Here is a 22,608-nt window from a genome sequence, read left to right as displayed (position 1 = left end):
TAATAATCCCATGGAGGCAAAGAACTGCTATATTTAGCATTTACACATGTGGCTGTAGGCAACCTCCTAGTGTAGTTGCGCTTTAAAGTGTATTAATGGGAGCGTATTAATGCTGACCGAGCAGTTTACAAATACATTGTTTGTGCTTAGAAAACACTTGTCAGAGACACATTTGCACTTCCTCACACATCATGAATAAAACATGGCCATGTTATGTATGCCACTGTATGTCCCATGTCACTGTATGGGTACACACAAACTTCTTTTAAAAATGTTTAAACTTTAATAAGTGTCCCTATAGTTCAAGGGCGGTCTATTCAACTGGCAGCCGAGGCTCCAAATCCAGCCTTGTAAAGACAGCTTACCGGCCTCCGTGATCAATTTAAACCCATCCATCCATCCATTTTCTTCCGTTTTTCCTTTTTCTGGGTCGCTGGAGCCTATCTCAGCTGCATTAGGGCGTAAGGCGGTGTACACCTTGGACAAGTCGCCACCTCATCGCAGGGCCAACACAGATAGACAGACAACATTCACACCCACATTCACACACTAGGGCCAATTTAGTGTTGCCAATCAACCTATCCCCAGGTGCATGTCTTTGGAAGTGGGAGGAAGCCGGAGTACCCGGAGGGAACCCACGCATTCACGGGGAGAACATGCAAACTCCACACAGAAAGAACCCGAGCCTGGATTTGAACCCAGGACTGCAGGACCTTCGTATTGTGAGGCAGAAGCACTAACCCCTCTTCCACCGTGAAGCCCCGATTTAAACCTTTGGGGAAAAACATTTTTGCAGCAAATTTGTAAAGACTAGAGTGCTCCTGTTGTATACAGGAACTTTGACCACTGTAAATACATTGGCAGAACCTCACATTGACCTCAAAATGTGACCCAAAGATAGAATACTAGGGTCAAAACTTATGGTTTACATAACTGAGGCATTCCTCCAGGCACTCCTTTAAGTGCTCTCAGTTTTAGCAGTTACTATTGTCTTTCATATGTAATTTATGTAACTAACGCGTTACTGTAGCTTGCTTACTTCAGATGCCGTCAATAGTCATTTCTTCCTCAAAGTTCCGTTTTAGGTCATTAATCATTTGGGCTATTTAACTGGTGGCCCGTGAGTTCAGTTCAAAATACTTGTTAGTGACTCACACTTCAAACATGATTTTTTTTTACTGGCTTTTTTGCAGAAGGTCCTTAAAAACAGCAGAGTGCTACTGTAACTCTGACAAAATAAATTGATCCAAATTAAATCTCTACTGTAGAGAACGCTGGTTCTCCGGAAAATACAAAATGAGACTAATAATAAGATCCATCCCCCCCCCGGTCCTTGGCTTATTGAAAATATGGCCCCGATATTTTCTGAGTATTTTAACTAAAATATTCAGAGACAACTGAATGGTTATGCTGAAGCCGGATAACCCTAACAAAATATGACTTGTGCGTATGAAGCTTTGATAAAAATAACAACTGCACATCTCCTGTCCAAAGGCAAAACCTAGTAACTCACTTCTAGCTGTTTTTTTTTAAAAACAAGGGAAAACCAATCCATCTTGATGCTGTCTTACAAAGATCTACAAAGTCATCAAACGTATAGATGTTTTCTTGAGCTTTCATTTTCTTGCCGATTGAGCCATGGATTGAATCTGCTCTCATGAACGTGTGCCCTTTCTCCAGATGTTTTATCACAATCTCGGGTGGGCCCCATTCTGCGTTTGCACATTGGGCAAGAGCCGTGTACAGCGTCCAGTTTTTATTTTGACCTCCACAGTTATCTGCCCAAAAGAGTATGCAAGGGGAAGAATCAAGAACAATACATTTAATGAAGGTGCTTGCAACGTCCTGGGCCAATCTTCCAATTATCCCCTCGTGCCATAATATCAGGTTGACCGTCGGCCCCCATTCGTGCAAATGTCTCATTAAAGATAATAAGGCGACTGACAAAGAAGCTCCGATTGGTCTCTTGAGATACTAGGTTTTTCTGTTGTATCTAGGTCCTGCCATGCGCGTAACAGCTTACTTACGGAACAAATTACAATATCGCATACACTAATGTAAAGTATATCACCTAGGAACTCCAAAATTGCCGATTGTATTGTATCATATATCCCGGCAAGAAATCTGCGTTCAAAAGACTCCGGCTTATTAGTGATTCCTAGAGCCCCAAAAAAGTCTGCGGGCTATAGAGCGTTTTCCGTTCGGGCTCCAGTACTCTGGAATGCCCTCCCGGTAACAGTTCGAGATGCTACCTCAGTAGAAGCATTTAAGTCTCACCTTAAAACTCATCTGTATACTCTAGCCTTTAAATATACCTCCTTTTTAGACCAGTTGATCTGCCGCTTCTTTTCTTTCTCCTATGTCCCCCCTTCCCTTGTGGAGGGGGTCCGGTCCGATAACCATGGATGAAGTACTGGCTGTCCAGAGTCGAGACCCAGGATGGACCGCTCGTCGGGACCCAGGATGGACCGCTCGCCTGTATCGGTTGGGGACATCTCTACGCTGCTGATCCGCCTCCGCTTGAGATGGTTTCCTGTGGACGGGACTCTCGCTGCTGTCTTGGATCCGCTTTGAACTGAACTCTCGCGGCTGTGTTGGAGCCACTATGGATTGAACTTTCACAGTATCATGTTGGACCCGCTCGACATCCATTGCTTTCGGTCCCCTAGAGGGGGAGGGGGGTTGCCCACATCTGAGGTCCTCTCCAAGGTTTCTCATAGTCAGCATTGTCACTGGCGTCCCACTGGATGTGAATTCTCCCTGCCCACTGGGTGTGAGTTTTCCTTGCCCTTTTGTGGGTTCTTCCGAGGATGTTGTAGTCGTAATGATTTGTGCAGTCCTTTGAGACATTTGTGATTTGGGGCTATATAAATAAACATTGATTGATTGATTGAAAATTATTATCAGCTCAGTTTTGACCAAAATTGAGTTACTGGGTTTTGCCTTTGGACGGGAGACATGCCCAATGCGCCTCCAGCAAACCTCTGATATGGTTTGCCATTAGTAGACTGTGTGTCCTTATCACAATAGGTTGAAGCAAAGTGAGGAGGTGAGGAGGTTCACTTTGAATAAGTTGTGCACACTAATTGATTTTACGAGGAAGCAACAGCGGTGGAAGTGTAAGGGAGGTGACTGTAGTCTACTGTGCGCAGCAATAATCCCTATAGAGTAAAAATCTATCTTTCTTTTTGTCTTTTTTGCCGCTTAATCTTTCATGGCTGGTACATGAATTATGAATTGAGAAAGTATAAACTACAGAGTTAAGTCGGCTTGCAAAAAGAGATCATCTATCATTCTAACAGAGTTATTGTACAGTAGGAAGGCACAATGAGGAACTGTTCATTGTGGATTTAATAAAATAGAATAGAAAGTACTTTATTGATCCCTGGGGAAAATTCAGCACCACAGTTCGCTCACAATAGACAATAAACATTTAGGTATTTTTTTTACATGTGAATAATATAAATACAGTCTATATGTGCCATATAGACTGTCACAATCTAAATGAAATATAAGAACATGTTAGGTTTTGCATTTTTGCATTCTAATCTGTCATAATCGGTTTGTTTGGTGGCTAGCAATGCAACTAAAGGGAGCAATCCATTCTGCCTCTAAATCACTCATAAAATGCACCTGAAATAGCCGCCAACAATACTTTATTTAAGTATACTGACTCACTCAATTGACTGTTTGGTCAAGCTGGCAGGTGACGTTTCCAGTTTATTTTGGGTAAGTGGAAAAACGTTTTTTTACCACTGCAGGTGTGTTAGTGCAAACAGTTTGTCTTTCGTTGTGATGCAGTTTCATTAAGCAGTGTCCTCCTCGTCAGATACAAAACAACTTTTTATCAATATTAACATTCTGTGCCACTCAGTGCAGCTAAAGCTCTCGGCATAGCTTGGCGCCAAGTTTCACATTTACAACACAAAGTCAATCAATCAATCAATCAATCAATCAAATGTTTATTTATATAGCCCCAAATCACAAATGTCTCAAAGGACTGCACAAATCATTACGACTACGACATCCTCGGAAGAACCCATGTTAAAGTCATGCCAATCCTGACTCTCTCGGCTTTCGTCTGCTTCAACGTTTCACCCCCTCTTTGTGCTAACTTAGCTTCTCATCCTCTGTATATTCAGCTTCAAAAAGATAACATTGTGATTCCTCATTTGTCCAAAAATAGTCATATTTGTCGTCTATTATGAAGTCTGCCACGATAAGGAAACACACGCGTTTGTTGCCAGAAGTGGGAACAAACACGGAAGTGAGAAGTGCGTTTCCAAGGCCACGGAAATAAATGTGTCCAGGAAATAAGTTCCAGTAATGCTTAAAAGGATGTGTCTGTTATTACATTATATATAACATAAAACATTGATAGAAGGGTTTTGTATTTGTTTTAGAATGCGTTGAAGGGAACATAGGGGACTTCCATTAGCCACATCTTGCAAGCATTTTTTTTTTATCTTCAGAATCCTAAAAAAAAAAAGTTTTGTGTGTTGTCGTCTCTCATGATGTAACATTGTAACGTGAGAGGGAGGTGGTCGTACTTATTTGGACATATAGTAAAGTAATAAAGCTCTCAGCTAGAGTCTGCTTTAGGTTGTCATACACAAAAATGGTAGGAAAAAGTATTATTTTCATATAATCTTGTCATACACTTACTAACACAGTTGTGTGACATGCAGTGACATAAATGATGCTAGACAGCAGCTTTCTACCGTATATGCATCTCTGAATCGATCGGAGGGTGTGCCGGTATACCGAATGTTGTGACCGGCTGAATCTATATCCATGTTTGAATCTATGTGTGTAAAAAATGTTTTCGACCGTGCATGGGGAAAAAAATAGTGCCGACGAATTCAAGATATCTATTTAAAGTGTTAATTTTCAAAAGACAAATTAGAAAACTTTTGGAGAGAGTGGGTCATACTTTGTATTTACTATCTGGCAACGCCTGCACAAATAAACATCTTGCAGACAGACTCAAAAAACGTGCTATGAAAAGTCTTTGTGGGGCAAAATATACATCAAAGGTAGACACCAAAATATCCAATACCTATTACCTAGTATCATGTTGTATGCTTGCATCCATCCATCCATTTTCTACCGCTTATTCCCTTTTGGGGTCGCGGGGGGCGCTGGCGCCTATCTCAGCTACAATCGGGCGGAAGGCGGGGTACACCCTGGACAAGTCGCCACCTCATCGCAGGGCCAACACAGATAGACAGACAACATTCACACACTAGGGCCAATTTAGTGTTGCCAATCAACCTATCTCCAGGTGCATGTCTTTGAGGTGGGAGGAAGCCAGAGTACCCGGAGGGAACCCACGCATTCACGGGGAGGACATGCAAACTCCACACAGAAAGATCCCGAGCCTGGATCTGAACCCAGGACTGCAGGACCTTCGTATTGTGAGGCAGACGCACTAACCCCTCTGCCACCGTGAAGCAAGCATACAAGAATGTTGTATGCTTGCATGTTCGAAATAAACTCAAACTCAACTCAACCACAAGGAAGTGTTTTAAATGTAGATTAAAATCATCATAGGCCCCCTTTGAATGCATGTAAATGGTAAATGGGTTGTACTTGTATAGCGCTTTTCTACCTTCAAGGTACTCAAAGCGCTTTGACACTACTTCCACATTTACCCATTCACACACACATTCACACACTGATGGAGGGAGCTGCCATGCAAGGCGCCAACCAGCACCCATCAGGAGCAAGGGTGAAGTGTCTTGCTCAGGACAAAACGGACGTGACGAGGTTGGTTCTAGGTGGGATTTGAACCAGTGACCCTCGGTTTGCGCACGGCCACTCTTCCACTGCGCCACGCCGTCATGTCTATTGTTTGTTGAACTAAAAGACTGAATCAGCAAAGATGGTGAAATTAAAAATGTAAATTTTTTTGCACCACTACAAATCAAACTGTTACCTTTGTAAACATTTCCTGATATAGCTCTTATATCAGAGCAATGCAGGTGTACCTTACGAGTGTGCATTTAGCTAAAACCGCAGACATGGCATATTATTTACCTTGCGGTCCATGACACTAGTCTAGCCCTCAAGTGTTGATGATGCAATCGGTCTCTGAGGTCTCTTTGGCTTCTCAGTGGCGGACGCAGGACTTTCCTCATGGCGGGATGATGGTGATGACGATGATCTGCCAACATCAAACCAGTAACCATGGTGATGATGATGATGAGGCTGCCGCAAAACCCTTGGCACTGGAGAGACACATGGGACAGACCTTTTCAGTCATTATACAGTATATTACACATTGTGGAAAATACAAAATACATAAAAAAACATTTTTCTACAGGTGTCATTTATTGTTACCATGCGCTTCCTTATTTTCCTATACGCACGAGAGGATTCTGCATCTCATCACAGAGTGCCGAGAGTCCTCAGCACGCATGAGTGGGACGTGAGTACACAGCTCAAAAAGAAGCGCCACTCTCCCACCCCTCACCCATGCAAACTGCCGCACTGTGCTGCGTTCCCCGTGATCCTAAGCACCTCCGTATCTTCCTGCATCTGGTCCTGGTGTGGCAGGGTTCCCTGCGGGTTCATAGGAGTTCATGTGTGTATTGAATAGACAGCTACAACGTATTCCCCTTGACATCTTTTAACATTTTCATTGAGGTGGATGATAATGTTATGAAAAACTGATCCGCAATAGCAGTTTTTGTCACTGTATATCTTCTCTAGGTACAATTCTAGAAGAAAAAGTAAACTTGGATATACATGAGCGTAGTCAGTATGCAGCTTTTATTGCTGCATATACTTACCATCCACAGAAAGAGAGTAATGCAGTGGTTCTCAAATGGTGGTACGCGTTTCCCTGGGGGTACTTGAAGGTATGCCAAGAGGTACGTGAGATTTTTTTTTAATATTGTAAAAATAGCAACGATTCAAAATTCCTTTATAAATATATTCATTGAATAATACTTCAACAAAATATGAGTGTAAATTCATAAACTGTGAAAAAAAAATACAACAATGCAATATTCAGTGTTGTCAGCTAGATTTTTGTGGACATGTTCCATAAATATTGATGTTAAAAGCCTATTAAAATGAGATTTTCTTATTTAAACGGGGATAGCAGGTCCATTCTATGTGTCATACTTGATCATTTCACGATATTGCCATATTTTTGCTGAAAGGATTTAATAGAGAACATCGACAATAAAGTTCGCAACTTTTGGTCGCTAACAGAAAAGCCCTGCCTTTACCGGAAGTCGCAGATGATGACGTCACCCGTTGATGGCTCCTCACATCCTCACATTGTTTTTAATGGGAGCCTCCAACAAAAACAGTTATTCGGACCGAGAAAACGACAATTTCCCCATTAATTTGTGCAAGGATGAAAGATTCTTGTTTGAGGATATTGATAGCGACGGACTAGAAAAGAACAACAAAAAAACGCGATTGCATTGGGATGGATTCAGATGTTTTTAGACACAGTTACTAGGATAATTCTGGGAAATCCCTTATCTTTCTATTGTGTTGCTAGTGTTTTAGTGAGTTTAATGTTACCTGATAATCGGAAGGGTGTTCCCACGGGTGTGTTGACGCCAGTGTCTGATGGAAGTTGACGGCAGCTGTACGGACGGCACAAGCTCAGCTGATATCCGGTAAGTGGCGACTTTTTACCACAATTTTCTCACCGAAAACTGCTGGTTGACAAGTGGTCGGGATCCATGTTCGCTTGACCGCTCTGATCCATAATAAAGTTTCACCTCCGGGAATTTTAAACAGGAATCACCATGTGTTTGTGTGGCTAAAGGCTAAAGCTTCCCAACTCCATCTTTCTACTTTGACTTCTCCATTACTAATTGAACAAATTGCAAAAGATTCAGCAACACAAATGTCCAAAATACTGTGTAATTATGTGGTTAAAGCAGACGACTTTTAGCTGTGTGTGTGCGCAGCGCTAATATTTCCTAACAGTCCGTGACATCACGCGTACACGTCAGCATTCTGCAACGTTTTCAACAGGACACTTCGCGGGAAATTTCAAATTGCAATTTAGTAAACTAAAGAGGCCGTATTGGCATGTGTTGCAATGTTAATATTTCATCATTGATATATAAACTATCAGACTGCGTGGTCGGTAGTAGTGGGTTTCAGTAGGCCTTTAAATATTTATTTTTCTGTGAAGAAATGTTTAGAATTAAGTTCATGAATCCTTTATTACAATCCCCAAAGAGGTCACTTTAAGTTGATGATTACTTCTATGTGTAGAAATCGTTATTTATAATTGAATCACTTGTTTATTTTTCAACAAGTTTTTAGTTACTTTTATATCTTTTTTTCAAGAAAGACCACTACAAATGAGCAATATTTTGCTCTGTTATACAATTTAATAAATCAGAAACTGATGACATAGTGCTGTGTTTTACTTCTTTACCTCCTTTTTTCAACCAAAAATTATTTGCTCTGATTAGGGGGTACTTGAATTAAAAAAATGTTCACAGGGGGTACATCACTGAAAAAAGGTTGAGAACCACTGCTCTAAATAACTGTCAACACAAGTGAATACAACTGTAAACATGTCCAGATAATATCCATTATTATCCAGTGCTGGGGTCCCCAAACTATGGCCCAGATTTGGCCGGCCAGCGTCCACAATCTGGACCGCCAGATGTTCCAAATTAATTTTTGACATTCAAATTTTAATTTTGCAAATGCGCTGCCATCTAATGAATTATTTCAATATCGTTAATCTTTGACTATGAGCATTACTACACCATTATACAAGTGCATTGAGTTAATTTATATGGGCGTGAAGGAAAGGGAATGTGTTTCGCCACATGCTTTCAGTGCCCCATTGCAGAAAGTACAGCTTTTTTTTGAAGTGCTGTATCCACTGGCTATTAAGTGTAATCCTCAGATTTTCCCAAGTAAATTCAGAATACCTTTCTCACCCATGATCCAAATAATCCAAAACCAACACAGAAAGTTAATACTCGTGGTACAAAACACACAACCTGCCCACTAACTATCTGGACAAAAATGTCTAAGCACAACACACAATTCAAATATACACATACCTAAATCCCCCACAGAACATGATGGGTAAAAATAACTTTCCCTCCACGCTTTGACATGTTTGACACACTTTGGCTGCTTGATATTCCTGATTAATTACAAAATTTTAAGGGGAGGTGTTGGGGGAATTAAACAAGGTAGAAGTGGTTCACACACTCCTAATATCCAATGTTTTATCGTTTATACTTCATGTTGCAGTAATGGGGGATGTCAATACATTGGTTGTTCAGTTTATTAGCTAAAGCTTGTTATAAATAATGGTTTAACAAACTGAAGTTTCACTTATCATTTCCTGATAATATTGTAAATCTTCTATATTTTATTTTTGTACAAAATGATTGTTGTGCTGTGTAGCGAAAAAAAGGTTTGTTGTGTGTATTATATTATATTGGCGAGTTCACCCAAATATCGGGCTTTATCGCAGGTTGTACTGTAATTTTACATATTCAGCACAGTGGTGTAGTGGTTGGCATCCTAGCGTCCCCAACCCCCCTCTCCAAATCTTCCCCCCTGGATTGTAAATAATGTAAATAATTCAATGTATATACTCACATGATTAACTTGTGTGATGACTGTATCATGCTGATAGTATATATTTGTACCATGAACTGATTTACGTGGACGCCGACTTAAACAAGTTGAAAAACGTATTCGGGTTTTACCGTTTAGTGGTCAATTGTACGGGATACTGTATGTACTGTACTGTGCAATCTACTAATAACACTTTCAATCAAATCAATCAAAAGGTTCGATTACCAGGCTTGTGGTCTTTCTGTGTGGAGTTTGCATGTTTTTCCTGCGACTGCATGGGTTATCTCCGGGTACTCCGGCTGATTCCCACCTCCAAAGACATGCACCTGGGGATAGGCTGATTAGCAACACTAAAGTTAGCCCTAGTGTGTGAATGTGAGTGTGAATGTTGTCCGTCTCTCTCTGTATTGGCCCTGCGGGTAAGTGACTTTTTTCAGGGTGTGCCCTGCCTTGCCCCCGAGTGCAGTTGGGATAGCACCACTTTGTTACCCCGGAAGGGACAAGCGGTAGAAAAGGAAAGGATGGATATAAGGGACGGCGTGGCGCAGTGGAAGAATGGCCGTGCGCAACCTGAGGGTCTCTGGTTCAATCCCCACCTAGTAGCAAGCTCGTCACGTCTGTTGTGTCCTGAGCAAGACACTTCACCCTTGCTCCTGATGGGTGCTGGTTAGCGCCTTGCATGGCAGCTCCCTCCATCAGTGTGTGAATGTGTGTGTGAATGGGCAAATGGGGAAGTAGTGTCAAAGCGCTTTGAGTACCTTGAAGGTAGAGAAGCGCTATACAAGTACAACCCATTTACCATTTATCATTTATATTATGTTGGGCAAACTTCTCTCTTCAAGTTGATATCACACGCATATGTAGACTTAAATCATTGTGAGAGTTAAAGCATCTGTTTAAACAGGATCAGCGCACACTCACTAACAATTGAGCAATAAATTGGAGTAAATAAGATGGAAAAAAAAAAAATTATCGTAAAATTTTAACTACAAGTTACTGTAAAATTCTTCATACAGATTCAGAAGTAAAGTTAGTGTAGTAATTTAGATACAACATGTATTTAGATGCTTTATGTACCGGTAATTAAATGACATTACAGGCATCATATATAATTTCATTTTATTTTAATAATTTTTTTAAACCCTAATGTGGCACTCCAGTCAAAAGGTTTGAGGACCCCTGCTTGCGTCGACCAGTGAAGAAATCCGGGTAACGGCACCAATGTAACTCCTGAATACACAAATGTCGCTAGTTTAAGCCTCCTAGACTCAGCGCTGTGTTTGTTGTGATAATGATGGACGGGAGACTTGAGTGACACCACTTCTTAATGTAGAAAGACATGTGCACCGGTCAGCACCCGTTACACTAGCACTACCTTAATCCCTTTGGGCCGTTATCTTTGTACTCACTCATGTAGCTTCCAATTTGGATTGTAACGGCTGTCGGTTGACTGTAAATCTACACTGCCATACAAGCCGTGCAAAGACTACTCCAAAGTGTATCCATTTGTAATGCATCTTGAATATTCCCCTAAAGCAGGGGTGCCCACACTTTTTCTGCAGGCGAGCTACTTTTCAATTGACCAACTCGAGGGGATCTACCTCATTTATATATATCATTTATATTTATTTATTTATGAAAGAGACACTTTTGTAAACAAGTTAAATGTGTTTAATGATAATACAAGCATGTGTAACACATATAGATGTCTTTCTTTCACAAAGACAAAAATATAAGTTGGTGTATTACCTGATTCTGATGACTTGCATTGATTGGAATCAGACAGTAATGATGATAACGCCCACATTTTCAAATGGAGGAGAAAAAAAGTTGTCCTTTCTGTACAATACCACATGAAAGTGGTTGGTTTTTGGCATCTAATTCATCCAGCTTCCATACACTTTACAAGAAAAACATTGGCGGCAAATTCCGTAGCTTGCTTGATTGACATTCACGGCACCCGAGGGTTTTGTGAGATGACGCTGGCTGCTGCCAGTTCATTATTATGAAAAAATGACAGAGAGGAAGGCGAGAAACACTTTTTATTTCAACAGACTTTCGCGCTGTCCCTTCCGTCAAAACTCTAAAGGCCGACTGCACATTTCCTATCTTCACAATAAAAGCCCTGCTTCATGCTGCCTGCGCTAACAAAATAAGAGTCTCGGAAAGCTGGCGTGCACAAGTGATGTGCACGCCAGCTTTCTGAGGGATCGCTTGTGCACGCCAGTTTTCCGAGACTCTGTATTTAGTTAGCGCAGGCAGCATGAAGCAAGGCTTTTATTGTGAAGATAGGAAATTAGCAGTCGGCCTTTAGAGTTTTGACGGAAGGTACGGCGCGAGAGTCTGTTGAAATAAAAAGTGTTTCTCGCCTTCCTCTCGGTCATATTTTCATAATAATGATCTTGCAGCAGCCAGCGTCATCTCACAAGACCCTCCGGTACCGTGAATGTCATTTAAGTGACGTCTTGGTGAAGATTGATGATCACTAATTTTTAGGTCTATTTTTTTTAAAAGCCTGGTTGGAGATCGACTGACACACCCCCCGCGGTCGACTGGTAGCTCGCAATCGACGTAATGGGCACCCCTGCCCTAAAGGATATAACAAAACACTCGCTGAAATATCAAGGGCGTACTCACTCTTGTGAGGTGCTGCAGTATTGTTGGGCTTCATCTGAGGACAAGTACTAAAGCATTGTCAGTAGAGCGGTGGAAAAAGGGTCCATCTGGTTCTGCTGTGATATCAATCTATTTATAGCGTCAAAACCCAAGTGCATTACACATTGTTAAACACCCGTTACAAAAGATATTATGTAAAACATCAGGAAGAAGATGACAACCTTCTCTTGATTGAGCTAGGATAGTTTTAAACAAATGCTTCCCCCCTAGTTTCCAGTCCACAGACAAGTTAAAACGGTGATTAATCCTCTATATTATTATAATATTCCTGGCAATCAAATTTCAGAAGCAACCGGATTGGATCACAATATTAACTGTGCACCTGCAGCTTCTTGGTCGCCCCGCCACCCACACCGGTTTTTGCATGCTTCCTACCTATTCTGGCACTTTATCCTCACTCCTTCATCAAGGCACAAGAGGCTCAAGGATTTGGGCACTTCAGTTTGAGTCGAGCTGCAGACAAAAAGCAATGGCCGCTACATTTGTAAATATGCTAGTCTGCTTTCTAACTACTGTTGATGTGCCTTTAAGCAAGGCAATGAACCCTTACTTGATGTCAGCTCAGGGGCGTTTGCATGCCCCCTCACTCTGACATATCTTTGCAGGATTGCATATCAGTATAATACATTAAACATTAATGCATGTTGATAATTATTTTTAACATTTTGACTTAGATTCCTTAACACAGATTTGATTCAGAAATGCTCATCACGTATTTCTTTGTTCACTAGAACAGTGTTTTTCAACCACTGTGCCGGGACACAATAGTGTGCCGTGAAATACAGTCTGGCGCACCGTGGGAGAATATGTAATTTCACCTAATTGGGATACAAATATTTTTTGCAAACCAGTAATTATAATTTGCAAATGTGCCGTTGTTGAAGTGAAGTGAAGTGAATTATATTTATATAGCGCTTTTCTCTAGTGACTCAAAGCGCTTTACATAGTGAAACCCAATATCTAAGTTACGTTCAAACCAGTGTGGGTGGCACTGGGAGTAGGTGGGTAAAGTGTCTTGCCCAAGGACACAACGGCAGTGACTAGGATGGCGGAAGCGGGAATCGAACCTGCAACCCTCAAGTTGCTGGCACGGCCACTCTACCAACCGAGCTATACCGCCCCACAGCGTCTGCACTGTCTAGAGCAGTGGTTCATAACCTTGTTGGAGGTACCGAACACCACCAGTTTCATATGCGCATACCCCGAACCTTTCTGTAGTGAAAAATTAAAAGTTTTTTTTCAAATTCAAGAAAAAGTCATCTGTTTTTTTTACTGGTGCACAAAATTAACCGTGCATAAACATCACCTTGTTCAAAGAACAAAACCAACACAGTGCATAAACTCACAACAAATTACACACCTTACACACATTACCATGAATTGATTAACGTGGACCCCGACTTAAACTTAAAACTTATTCGGGGGTTACCATTTAGTGGTCAATTGTACAGAATATGTACTGTACTGTGTAAACTTTACTGTTTCATATAATGTATTCTCTTCCCTTGCATTCTGCAAGTAAAAGTTTCAATCAATCAATCACAAAACCTGCAAATCACATGGAAAATTAGAGGGAATATTGTTTGGGGGTATCCGTAATACGCTGATAGGGAGAAGTTTTTATTTACACGATAAGTCGGATGTGTCTTTACCTCCGTGGCGGAGACTCAGCCGAACCCCTGAGGCCGACTCACCCAGGTTAAGAACCACTGGTCTAGAGGTCAACTTGGCAGCTTAACCATGTAATACTCTTCCATATCAGTAGGTAACTAATTGCTTTGTAGATGTTTGTCGTGATCACAATATGCAGATGACAGCGGGAGGCAGTGTGCAGGTAAAAAGGTATCTAACGCTTAAATCAAAAATAAACAAAAGGCAAGTGCTGCTAAGAAAAGCCATTGAAGCTTAGGGATAGTTATGCAAAATGAAACTAAAACTGAACTGGCTGCAAAGTAAACAAAAACCGAATGCTGGACGACAGCAAAGACTCACAGCTTGTGGAGCAGATGGCGTCCACAAAGTACATCCGTACATTACAGGACAATCAACAATGTCCACACAAAGCAGGATAGCGTCTTCACAACTTAATTAGCCTTGATTGCGAAAACAAAGCAGGTGCGGGGAATAGCGTTCAAGGAAGACATGAAACTGCTACAGGAAAATACCAACAAAACAAGAAAAGCCACCAAGAATAGGAGCGCAAGAGAAGAACTAAAACAATACACACAGGAAAACACCAAAAACTTCAAAATAAGTCACGGCGTGATGTGACAGGTCGTGACAGTACACCTACTTAGAGACAGGACCTATAGTGATGCTTGCTTGGTTATGGTTTGAATTAATATCCATTAATTGCAAAAATGACTTTTTACTGTCAATATCGGCTGCTGAGTTTCATTTCTTAATGATTTCTGCTGGTGGTGTGCCTCCGGATTTTTTCAATGAAAAAAATGTGCCTTGGCTCAGGAAAGGTTGAAAAACACTGGACTAGAACCAAAAGGGAAATATGCCACACCCCTTAAAGTCCACTAGAGGTCGTTGTTTCTCCGTGTCGATTATTGCCAAGCACACACAAAAAACTGCAGTATTTTCTTTTTTGAAACATGTACATTCGTCAGTTTGCCAACTCCTCTGTTTTGTAACCACTCTTATCGATTTTATCCACATGTAAAGCCAGAGTTTGCAAAAAAAAAGGGGGGGAGGACGACGACTAAACTCTAACAAAGAAAATGCTGCGGCCATGTTGGAGTAATTAATGACGTTGAGCGGTAAACAAGACTGACAATAGGATAAAGTATTATTTTCATATTATCTTGTCATGCGCTTACTAACACTGTCGTGTGACATGCAGTGACATAAATGCTGCTAGACACCAGCTTTCTACAGTATGTGCATCTCTGAATTGATCGGATAGTGTGCAGGTATACCGAATGTTGTGACCGGGTGAATCTATAGCCACGTTTGAATCTATGTTTCTAAAAAAAAATTTCCGACCGTTTATGGGGGGGGATAAATAGCAGCGACGAATTCAAGATATGTATTTAGAGTGTTAATTCTCAAAAGACAAATACTTTTGGAGAGAGTGGGGTGTGCTTAGGTCTCTGCTTTTTGCAGATGATGGCTTCTTCTGGCCGGGATCTTCAGCTCTCACTCGATCGGTTTGCAGTCGAGCGTGAAGCGGCCGGGATGAGAATCAGCACCTCCAAGTCCGAGTCCATGGTTCTGTCCGGGTTGGGGAGGAGACCCTGCCCCAAGTGGAGGAGTTCAAGTACCTAGAAGTCTTGTTCACGAGTGAGGGAAGAGTGGATCGTGAGATCGACAGGCGGACCGGTGCGGCGTCTTCAGTAATGCGGACGCTGTATCTATCCGTTGTGGTGAAAAAGGAGCTGAGCCGGAAGGCAAAGCTCTCCATTTACCGGTCGATCTACATTCCCATCCTCACCTATGGTCATGAGCTTTGGGTTATGACCGAAAGGACAAGATCACGGGTACAAGCGGCCGAAATGAGTTTCCTCCACCGTGTGGCGGGGCTCTCCCTTAGAGATAGGGTGGGAAGCTCTGACATCCGGGAGGAGCTCAAAGTAAAGCCGCTGCTCCTCCACATCCAGAGGAGCCAGATGAGGTGGTTCGGGCATCTGGTCAGGATGCCACCCAAACGCCTCCCTAGGGAGGTGTTTAGGGAACGTCCAACCGGTAGGAGGCCACGGAGAAGACCCAGGACACATTGGGAAGACTATGTCTCATGGCTGGCCTGGGAACGCCTCGGGATCCCCTGGGAAGAGCTGGACGAGGTGGCTGGGGAGAGGAAAGTCTGGGTTTCCCTGCTTAGGCTGCTGCCCCCGCGACCCGACCTCAGATAGGTCCCTTTTCAATGCACGTCTCTTGTTTGATTGCACGCCCCCTCACTCTGACATATCTTTGCATGCTTGCATGTCAGTATAATACATTAAACATTAATGCATGTTGATGATTCTTTTAAGTATTTTGACTTAGATTCCTTAAGACAGATTTGATTCAGAAATGCTCGTTATGTATTTGCTCACTAGAACAGTGGTTCTTAACCTTGTTGGGCGTTCCGAACCCAACCAGTTTCATACGCACATTCACCGAACACTTCTTTTGGGGTTTATTTTTATATTTTTTTTCAAATTCAAGACCAATTTCTATGCTTTTTTTCCTGGTGTACAAAATGAACCGTGCATGAACTCACAACAAATTACACACCTGCAAATCAATGTGTGACTTCTGCTGTTGCCGTATCCATGATACGCCGATATAGAGAAGTTTTTATTTACACGATGAGTCCATACTTGCCGACCCTGCCGATTTTTCCGGGAGAATCCCAAGGGGATAGGTTGATTGGCAACACTAAATTGGCCCTAGTGTGTGAATGTGAGTGTGAATGTTGTCTGTTTATTTGTGTTGGCCCTGCGATGAGGTGGCGACTTGTCCAGGGTGTACCCCGCCTTCCGCCCGATTGTAGCTGAGATAGGCGCCAGCGCCCCCCGCGACCCCGAAAGGGAATAAGCGGTAGAAAATGGATGGATGGAATCCCAAATTTCAGTGCCCCTCCCGAAAATATCTCGGGGGTAACCATTCTCCTTTAGCGTCCTCTACAACCTGTCGTCACGTCCGCTTCTCCTCCATACTAATGGCGTGTCGGCGCATTCACATCATTTATGTGGCTTTTACTCACACATAAGTGAATGCAAGGCATACTTGGTCAACAGCCATACAGGTCACACTGAGGGTGGCCGTATAAACAACTTTTACACTGTTACAAATATGCACCACACTGTGAACCCATCCATCCATCCATCCATTTCCTACCGCTTATTCCCTTTCGGGGTCGCGGGGGGCGCTGGCAATATCTCAGCTACAATCGGGCGGAAGGCGGGGTACACCCTGGACAAGTCGCCACCTCATCGCAGGGCCAACACAGATAGACAGACAACATTCACACTCACGTTCACACACTAGGGCCAATTTAGTGTTGCCAATCAACCTATCCCCAGGTGCATGTTTTTGGAGGTGGGAGGAAGCCGGAGTACCCGGAGGGAACCCACGCATTCACGGGGAGAACAAGCAAACTCCACACAGAAAGATCCCGAGCCTGGATTTGAACCCGGGACTGCAGGAACTTCGTATTGTAACCCCTCTTCCACCGTGAAGCCCACTGTGAACCCACACCAAACAAAAATGATTAACACATTTTAGGAGGAAATCCTCACCGTAACACAACAGAACAAATACCCAGATTCCCTTGCAGCACTAACTCTTCTGGGATCTACATTATACCCCCCCCCCCCATCTCCCGAATTCGGAGGTCTCAAGGTTGCCATGTATGGATGAGTCGGGTGTGTCTTGACTGGCTGAGGCCGACTCACCGAACCCCAAGGGTTCTCTCGAACCCACATTAAGAACCACTGCACTAGAACCATGCCAGTCTTTGTTTAAAAACAAAAAGGAAATATGCAATACCCTCTAAAGTCCACTAAGGGTCGTTGTTTCTCCGTGGCAACTATTGCCAAGCACACACAAAAACTGCAGTATTTTATATTTTGGAACATGTATATTCGCCAGTTTGCCAGTTCCTCTGTTTTCTAGCCACTATTATTGATTCCATCCACATGTAAGGAAAGAGTTAGCAAAAAAAAGGGGGGTTGGGGGGGAAACTAACCCCTAACAAAGAAAACGCTTCGGCGGACCCTTTAAGGCCATTTTGGAATAATTAATGACGTCGAGCTGTAAACAAGACTGACGCTCCAAGCTGCGTGGCCGAAGCGAGCATCCTCCGGCGGACCTACCGACCAACACTTCCCCAGCGCCGCAGAATTTGTTTCGGCTGACGTCCACGGCGGTTCCCACTCGTCTTATGCGGTCCCCGGTTACAAGACGCATTGGTCCCGTTTGAGTGTCATGGCTCGAAAGACCGACATTCCCCCCATCTACTACGGTGAGTCTTTTGTTGTTTCTTACCCGCCACTCTCCTGTAATATTGTAATATTACCGTTATTGCTGCCCGGCGGTCGTGTTGTTCCAGCCAGCAGTAAAGGAATGTTAGCACGTCGCTATCAGACGGATGCTAGTGAAGTTACATTGTCCTTGTTTATTAAAACAGGTGCCGTGCTTTCAGCGGCGCACTTTCGCTTTCTGGCAACTTCTAAACAAACTATTTAAATTATTTCATTTTAGACCATAAAACATAACTTTAGGCAGCTACTCTATTGGTGGACTCATATGTCCCTAATGTTATATATATATATATATATATATATATATATATATATATATATATATATATATATATACATATATATATATATATATATATATATATATATATATATATATATATATATATATATATATATATATACAGTGGGGCAAAAAAGTATTTAGTCAGCCACCGATTGTGCAAGTTCTCCCACTTATAATGATGACAGAGGTCTGTAATTTTCATCATAGGTACACTTCAACTGGGAGAGACAGAATGTGAAAAAAAATCCAGGAATTCACATTGTAGGAATTTTAAAGAATTTATTTGTAAATGATGGTGAAAAGTAAGTATTTGGTCAACCATTCAAAGCTCTCATCGATGGAAGGAGGTTTAGGCTCAAAATCTCACGCTACATGGCCCCATTCATTCTTTCCTTAACACGGATCAATCGTCCTGTCCCCTTAGCAGAAAAAAAAACAGCCCCAAAACATGATGTTTCCACCCCCCATGCTCCACAGTAGGTATGGTGTTCTTGGGATGCAACTCAGTATTCTTCTTCCTCCAAACACGACGAGTTGAGTTTATACCAAAATGGATACATGGATGATACAGCAGAGGATTGGGAGAATGTCATGTGGTCAGATGAAACCAAAATAGAACTTTTTGGTATAAACTCAACTCGTCGTGTTTGGAGGAAGAAGAATACTGAGTTGCATCCCAAGAACACCATACCTACTGTGAAGCATGGGGGTGGAAACATCATGCTTTGGGGCTGTTTCTCTGCTAAGGGGACAGGACGATTGATCCTTGTTAAGGAAAGAATGAATGGGGCCATGTATCGTGAGATTTTGAGCCAAAACCTCCTTCCATCAGTGAGAGCTTTGAATGGTTGCCCAAATACTTATTTTCCACCATAATTTACAAATAAATTCTTTAAAATTCCTACAATGTGAGTTCCTGGATTTTTTTTCACATTCTGCCTCTCACTGTTGAAGTGTACCTATGATGAAAATTACAGACCTCTGTCATCATTGTAAGTGGGAGAACTTGCACAATCGGTGGCTTAGCTCGGTTGGTAGAGTGGCCGTGCCAGCAACTTGAGGGTTGCAGGTTTGATTCCCGCTTGCGCCATCCTAGTTACTGTCGTTGTGTCCTTGGGCAAGACACTTTCCCCACCTGTTCCCAGTGCCACCCACACTGGTTTAAATGTAACTTAGATATTGGGTGTCACTATGTAAAGCGCTTTGAGTCACTTGAGAAAAGCGCTATATAAATATAATTCACTTCACTTCACTTACTAAATACTTTTTTGCCCCACTGAAGAGTATCCCTATTAAAAGAGCAAGGCACCTTTTATTTTTTATTTTATTTTATAAACCTTTATTTATAATACACAACATTTACATACAATCCATGCATCTTTTATCTAATTTCTCTGCCTTCTTGTTTTTAAATACACTGCTTGCCTATCTGTTATATCCAGTGCTTTCATGCTTTTACTTTTATTTTTATCTATTTTTCTGTTTTATCTAGTGTTTTTCATGTTTTCGTGCTTTCATGCTTTTATTTTTATTTGTATCTAGGTTTCTGTTTTATCTAGTGTTTATCTAGTGTTTTCATGATTTTGTGCTTTCATGCTTTTTATATTTTTATCTATGTTTCTGTTTTATCTAGTGTTTATCTAGTGTTTTTCGTGTTTTCGTGCTTTCATGCTTTTATTTCTATTTTTATCTATTTTTCTGTTTTATATAGCGTTTAGTGTTTTTCATGTTTTCATTTCTATTTAATTTTGTATTATATATTCTGACTTTATATATATATATATATATATATATATATATATATATAATGTATTTTATATACTTTGTAGCACTTTGAGATTTTAACAAATGTAAAGTGCATTACAAATGTAATTCATTATTGTTCTTATTATTATTATTATTATTATAGACTTGTCCAGGGTGTACCCCGCCTACCGCCCGAATGTAGCTGAGATAGGCTCCAGCGACCCCGAAAGGGACAAGCGGTAGAAAATGGATGGATGGATTATAATATCCATCCATCCATCTTTGGGGGACGTGGGGATGCTGGAGCCTATCTCATCTGCATTCGGGCGGAAGGCGGAGTACACCCTGGACAAGTCGCAACCTCATCACAGGGCCAACACAGATAGACAGACAACCATCCATCCATCCATTTTATACCGATTGTCCCATGCGGGGTTACGAGGGTGTGCTGGAGCCTATCCCAGTTGCATTCGGGCGTAAGGCGGGGTAGGTACACCCTGGACAAGTCACCATCTCATCACAGGGTAAACACAGATAGACAACATTCACACTCACATGCACACACTCAGGCCAATTTAGTCAAGAAATAATATAAATCAAAACAAGTACAGAAACAGTACAAAACGGCGCCAGGGGGTTGTAAACTCAATAAAGTCCTCAAATAGAATTCAATAATAATAATAATGAATTAGATTTTTATAGCGCTTTTCTAAACACTCAAAGCGCTTCACAGAGAAGGGAGAACCCATCATTCATTCACACCTGGTGGTAGTAAGCTACATTTTTAGCCTCAGCTGCCCTGGGGTAGACTGACGGAAGTGCTTGCCTGTGTATCGGCTGGGGACATCTCTGCGCTGCTGATCCGCCTCCGCTTGGGATGGTTTCCTGCTGGCTCCGCTGTGAACGGGACTCTCGCTGCTGTGTTGGATCCGCTTTGGACTGGACTCTCGCGACTGTGTTGGATCCATTGTGGATTGAACTTTCACAGTATCATGTTTGACCCGCTCGACATCCATTGCTTTCCTCCTCTCTAAGGTTCTCATAGTCATCATTGTCACCGATGTCCCACTGGGTGTGAGTTTTCCTTGCCCTTATGTGGGCCTACCGAGGATGTCGTGGTGGTTTGTGCAGCCCTTTGAGACACTAGTGATTTAGGGCTATATAAGTAAACATTGATTGATTGATTGAAGTGTGGCAGCCAGTCCGCGCCTACGGCCCCTCCGACCAGCCCCCATCATTCATTCACCAGTGTGAGCGGCACTTGGGGCAAGGGTGAAGTGTCCTGCCCAAGGACACTACGACAGTGATTTTGAATGGCAAGAGGCAGGGGGAGCAAACCTGCAACCCTCAGGTTTCTGGCACGGCTGCTCTACACGCCTCGCCAAAAATGTATATATGTAACAAAATTGTAAAACCATAGGCTCACACAAGTTCCGTAAATAATCCCAATTTGGAACACAGCCATCATCATTTTCATAGATTGTTGGTTGTTAGAGGTAGAGAGCGTTTTAAAGTAGAGTTCTAATTCTTTTTCAAAGGCACAGAAAACAGGTCCGGTTTTGAGAAACTTCCATTTATCAATATAAAACTTAGCCAATAGTATAATGAAGTTGCAAAGATCAAAAATATTTTCAAATTTGTTTTCATAGAGTGTAAATCCAAATAGCACATCTATAAAACAAAGCACAAATTTGTCATGAATATGGTCCAGGATGGAACGACAGATGTCCTGCCATAGTGATCGATGTGCTTTCACAAGTCCAAAACAGGTGGTAAACAGTCTCTGGAGGCATGCTACATAAGGTGCAGGTAAACATCAATGTCCTTCTTGTATCTAACCATCACAGTCTTTACAGGGTAATAACCATGAATCATTTTGGAATAAATCTGTTTGACTGTGTTAGTAAGGCACCTTTGTGTGCTTTGTGATGAACAAAGTGACATCACAAATGTATGTGCCAACGATCTAAGTTACGCAGATTTGCATATCAATCTTCAGTACTGAGTGAAACCTTCGCCACTGATGTTATTTGGACGTACAAAAAAGAAATGTATTCTGGAAAGAAATGGAATGGTGAGCTTATTTATTTCACAAACACTGATTTTGCAAGGCAGATTTTATGACATGTATATGTAATTTACTGTGAATTTTAATGGAAGACTGCTTATCTCAATTATTGTTCTGTAGCTAAAGCGATTATAATTACTATTAATACTGATTGCCCCCCAAGTACAAAGTAATTTGTGAGCGATGTTGTATTTGCATCTTCCATAGGAAATGTGTTTTTTTGCCCAAGCTTATGCACAGAACAGAACGTCTGACAGCGTATTTACTCC

At 41.9% G+C, this 22,608-nt stretch overlaps 2 protein-coding genes across 6 annotated transcripts in view; one reads left to right on the top strand and one right to left on the bottom strand.

The window, feature by feature from the left end:
• Positions 1-22,608, bottom strand: part of ptgfr (prostaglandin F receptor (FP)) — a 131,694-nt gene that overhangs the window by 39,217 nt on the left and 69,869 nt on the right. The window contains exons 1-2 of one of the 2 annotated variants that reach the window (XM_061887797.1): positions 18,275-18,385; positions 6,040-6,230 (exon numbers count right to left, since the gene is read on the bottom strand). The gene's annotated coding sequence lies outside the window, so the exon portion shown is untranslated. Of the gene's footprint in view, positions 1-6,039; positions 6,231-18,274; positions 18,386-22,608 lie in introns of those variants that run through there. The other variant, XM_061887796.1, reaches the window with a different exon arrangement.
• The window catches only part of slc44a5b (solute carrier family 44 member 5b), an 87,029-nt gene continuing 82,218 nt past the window's right edge, over positions 17,798-22,608 (top strand). Inside the window, exon 1 of one of the 4 annotated variants that reach the window (XM_061887792.1) lies at positions 17,798-18,220. Coding sequence is in view for 1 of the 4 variants with exons in the window: in XM_061887793.1 (XP_061743777.1) it covers positions 18,184-18,220 (37 nt within the window). In the remaining 3 variants the exon portion in view is untranslated. The remainder of the gene's footprint in view (positions 18,221-22,608) is intronic. The other 3 variants (XM_061887794.1, XM_061887793.1, XM_061887795.1) reach the window with 3 other exon arrangements.

Source organism: Nerophis ophidion, linkage group LG26 (assembly GCF_033978795.1).
Source record: "Nerophis ophidion isolate RoL-2023_Sa linkage group LG26, RoL_Noph_v1.0, whole genome shotgun sequence".
NCBI lineage: Eukaryota > Metazoa > Chordata > Actinopteri > Syngnathiformes > Syngnathidae > Nerophis > Nerophis ophidion.
Note: the sequence above shows the minus strand (reverse complement) of the source record. Positions and strands in the feature narration are given on the sequence as shown.